Below are 3,326 nucleotides of genomic sequence, written 5' to 3' on the forward strand. Positions count from 1 at the left end.
CTTTTTTTTTTCTCCATTCAAACCCCTCTTGAAATTCACTTCCATTAAGGCTTTTTAATGCCTACTAGCAGCAAGGAATTTACTTACATGAAAAAATAAATGCAAAACTCCAACTCCCGCCTGTGCAGCTCTGACATGCTATTGTTTGAAGCAGAGTATATTATTTAACTTGGATGACAAGCTCAGGAGGTAGGGACCCTGTCTTTCAGCACACACAGCTCTGAACACACTGGGAGTTCTTGACGAATAGCAGCAAGAAACGCTGTGGAGGGACCTCTTTTAATTATTTATTTTTCCAATTTCGGATTTTTGGCAGCATGTATTTACTCCTGGCTTGATTTCCAGGGGACATCTCTCTCCCAGAAGCTCTTAACAAGATGAATAAACAGCTCTCCGACCCACCCTCTTCCCCCTCCCTCCTTATCCCAGAGTAAGTACAAACACCTGATCACGCCAAGACGTGGATTGGGAGTGCACTCAGGACGCCTGCTGGGTTTGGAAGGGAACTAAGTCCTCCAGGACCCAACGGGTAGAGAGAGGCAGTCAAGAGAAATGTTTTGGCTCCACACATCTACACAGCTGTCAGATGGCAAAGCTTGGACTTCCACTGTTATTACCTGCTGTGGGCCTCTGAGCTGTCTTGTCATTAACCCCAGAGACCAAGTATGCCTAAAGCTTGGCCCTAAGTAATATTGGGGGGAGGGGGCACGGTATGTTCAAGTCTTTCAACAGAGGAGGAGAAGGCAATGATTTCTGCCAAACTGGAGCTCTTAGATTATAAAGATCTAATAAAAGTAGATATTGGATATATGTGTATCGCAAGACGAAGGCATTCAGAAAGCATTTGTTATTTATGCTTAAAGTAATTATACCAGTAACTAAATAAAGGCATTATGTGTGTGTCCCAGCATACAACTAATAGGCAAGGAGGGAGAAAAGCAAATGACCATTTAAGGAACCTTGCAAAAGACCTCGGGGTTCTTTTTTTCTCCCTGAATAACAGGACGACTATTTGGTAAGGCGTGCTTTACAGAGAAGGGGGGGAAGAAGGGGGAGTGTCTCTCTGTACGCATGTTAACATACCTTAGAGCCAGGGTCTCCTGGATGCTCACACAACAATGTCTCCATACAGCACAGTTGCCAAGTGGAGACTTCTCCCCTCCCCTGCCTCTCTGACGCATTTTATACCAAAACAATGGCAACACCTGTAGCCGTTAATTTCTGCTCTTTGATTTCTGTCCAGTTATAAAGGAGGCTCTCAGCAGGCTCCCCTCTCAGGAGCCATATGTGGAGTCGATGTGCCAGCAGCCTTGGAAGGAAACCGGCCTCTGAGAAGTGCACAATGGCTCCATAATCCCCATCAACTGGACCCTCTTGAGCCGCCGCTTTATTTTCCAAAGAACTGCCAATCTCAAGAGTCAAGCTGGGGCTGCCCCAGGAACCCAGAGGAAACCTGTCCTCTTGCTGGTTGGGCACAACACAAGGGTGGTGCTTCTGCGTCCCACAGTCTAATCGGGCAATGTGGAGCCCAAACACTGCCTGCGGCACCCCAACATCTTACCCGGCTCTCCCCTCCACGCTGAAGCTTTTATCCACAAAGCCACCCCAAACTCTCCTGCCTGCCCCCGCCCCCCACCCCGGACAGAGACCACTGCACACCCACAGCAGAGCCACAGCTGCCGGCCCTGGCACTAGCTCAGGCTGAGGGTTCTGTTCCACCAAGCATGAGCCCCTTTTCCAGGCTAGCACTGACCCATGTTGAGCAGGCTACCAACTCTTCAGAACACATCACATGTGTTGCGGGGAGGGGCGGGGAGGGGCGGCGCGCAAAGGCTGGGGTGTGGCAGCACGCCTTTTCGGTTCACCGACTTCTCTGCCCAGGGGGCTGTGTTTGGCAACCGAGTTGAGAAGGGTCAAACCCACATGCCTGCTAAGACCATGCACCTGGGGGAAGCGATTAGGGCATGGAGCGGGTAGGCTGCGTGCGGAGGCTCAGCCCCAAACAAGCGTTGTCTGGACAGAGAAGGATGACACTGGGATGCAGTCACTAGTTTGGAGCCCAACTCCTACCCTCTCCACCTCCCTTTTTACACTCCCTCTGGGGACCTCTGGCTGTGCTGTAGAGTAGCCAGAGAGGTCTCCGAGACCCTGTGAAAACGGCTCGCTGGCCGCCACCGGGCTGTGTGGATCCCGAACCTGGTAAAGGCAACCTGGTCTCCCTCCCGCTCGACCTCGGCGGCGGCTCCCCATCGGGAGCTCTCCCCACCGCGTCCCGGGGCCAGGACTTACGCAGTTTTGCTCGGTCTGGAAGTCCCAAGAGCAGCTCTTGGCGCGCTCCTGGATCTCACTCATCCTGAAGAGGCAGAGTGCCGTGGTGGCGGGGGAGCGCTTCTCCTGGCCCTCCCCGGTGGCCGCGCTGAACACCCCGGCCCAGACGCCCAGGGCCTCCACCAGGCTGGAGGAGAGGAGCAGGCGCCGGCCGTCGGGGTGGCCGTGGCCGCAGTCGAGGGCCGCCTGGCCCTGGAACTGCAGCACCTTGGCGCTCTGCGCGATGCGCACCATGCTGGGCCAGCCGGTGGCGGCGCCGCTCGTGTAGTTGTAGGGATAGTAGGGGAAGTAGACGCTGCCGTTCCAGAGAAAGGCGTCCACGAAGTGCAGGCTGCCCGCGCCCCCGCGCAGCTTGAGGCGGCCCAGCTCCTCCGTGGCCAGGCTGCGTCCCTCCGTGTCCTTGAGGGCGATGGCGGTGTCGCGGTCGGACGCCGCCGGATTGCAGCGGCTCGCGGTCTCCGGCTCCGGCAGCACGTAGGTGGCGGCCACTGCCAGGTACCAGCGGTTCTGGTCCCCCGCGCGGTACACCACGCCGGCCGTCGAGCCCTGCGGGTGACACGACACCACCTCGGTGCCGTTGCGCAGGGAGCTGTGGCTCAGGTTGCCCAGAAGCCGCACCTCGCAGGCGCCTCGGTCGAAGGTCCAGCCGGTGAGCAGCAGCCCCTGGAGGTCGTCCGCCCCCTCGCTGTAGGGCAGCAGCAGCTTGCTGAAGCTGCTCCCCGGCCGGGGCCGCGCGGGGGGCGCCAGCGAGACGGGCTCCGTGCAGTTGCCCGCTTGGTCCCGGTACAGGCGCGAGAGCCTGTGCTCCAGGCTGTAGTCCAGCTGGTCCAGGCAGCTGCCGCTCGCCACGAACACGCCGTACGCCTGGCTCGCCGCGATGGCTCCGATGGCTTGCTCCGACCGCCACACGGGCTCCTCCGCGCCCCGGCTCGGCGCCGCCAGCGCCAGCAGATAGGCGAGCAGGGGCAGCTGCGCGGCGGGGCGCGGGGGGCGCGGCG

The 3,326-nt window shown here is 58.2% G+C and overlaps 1 protein-coding gene across 1 annotated transcript in view; it reads right to left on the bottom strand.

Moving 5' to 3' along the window:
- PLXNC1 (plexin C1) overlaps window positions 1–3,324 on the bottom strand; it is a gene marked incomplete at its 5' end in the record, with an annotated part of 144,424 nt that extends 141,100 nt beyond the window's left edge. The window contains one exon of the mRNA XM_029955443.1: window positions 2,290–3,324. Within this exon, the coding sequence (XP_029811303.1) occupies window positions 2,290–3,324 (1,035 nt within the window). The remainder of the gene's footprint in view (window positions 1–2,289) is intronic.
- Between the last annotated feature and the right edge of the window lie 2 nt (window positions 3,325–3,326).

This window comes from Suricata suricatta, chromosome 10 (assembly GCF_006229205.1).
Source record: "Suricata suricatta isolate VVHF042 chromosome 10, meerkat_22Aug2017_6uvM2_HiC, whole genome shotgun sequence".
Taxonomy (NCBI): domain Eukaryota; kingdom Metazoa; phylum Chordata; class Mammalia; order Carnivora; family Herpestidae; genus Suricata; species Suricata suricatta.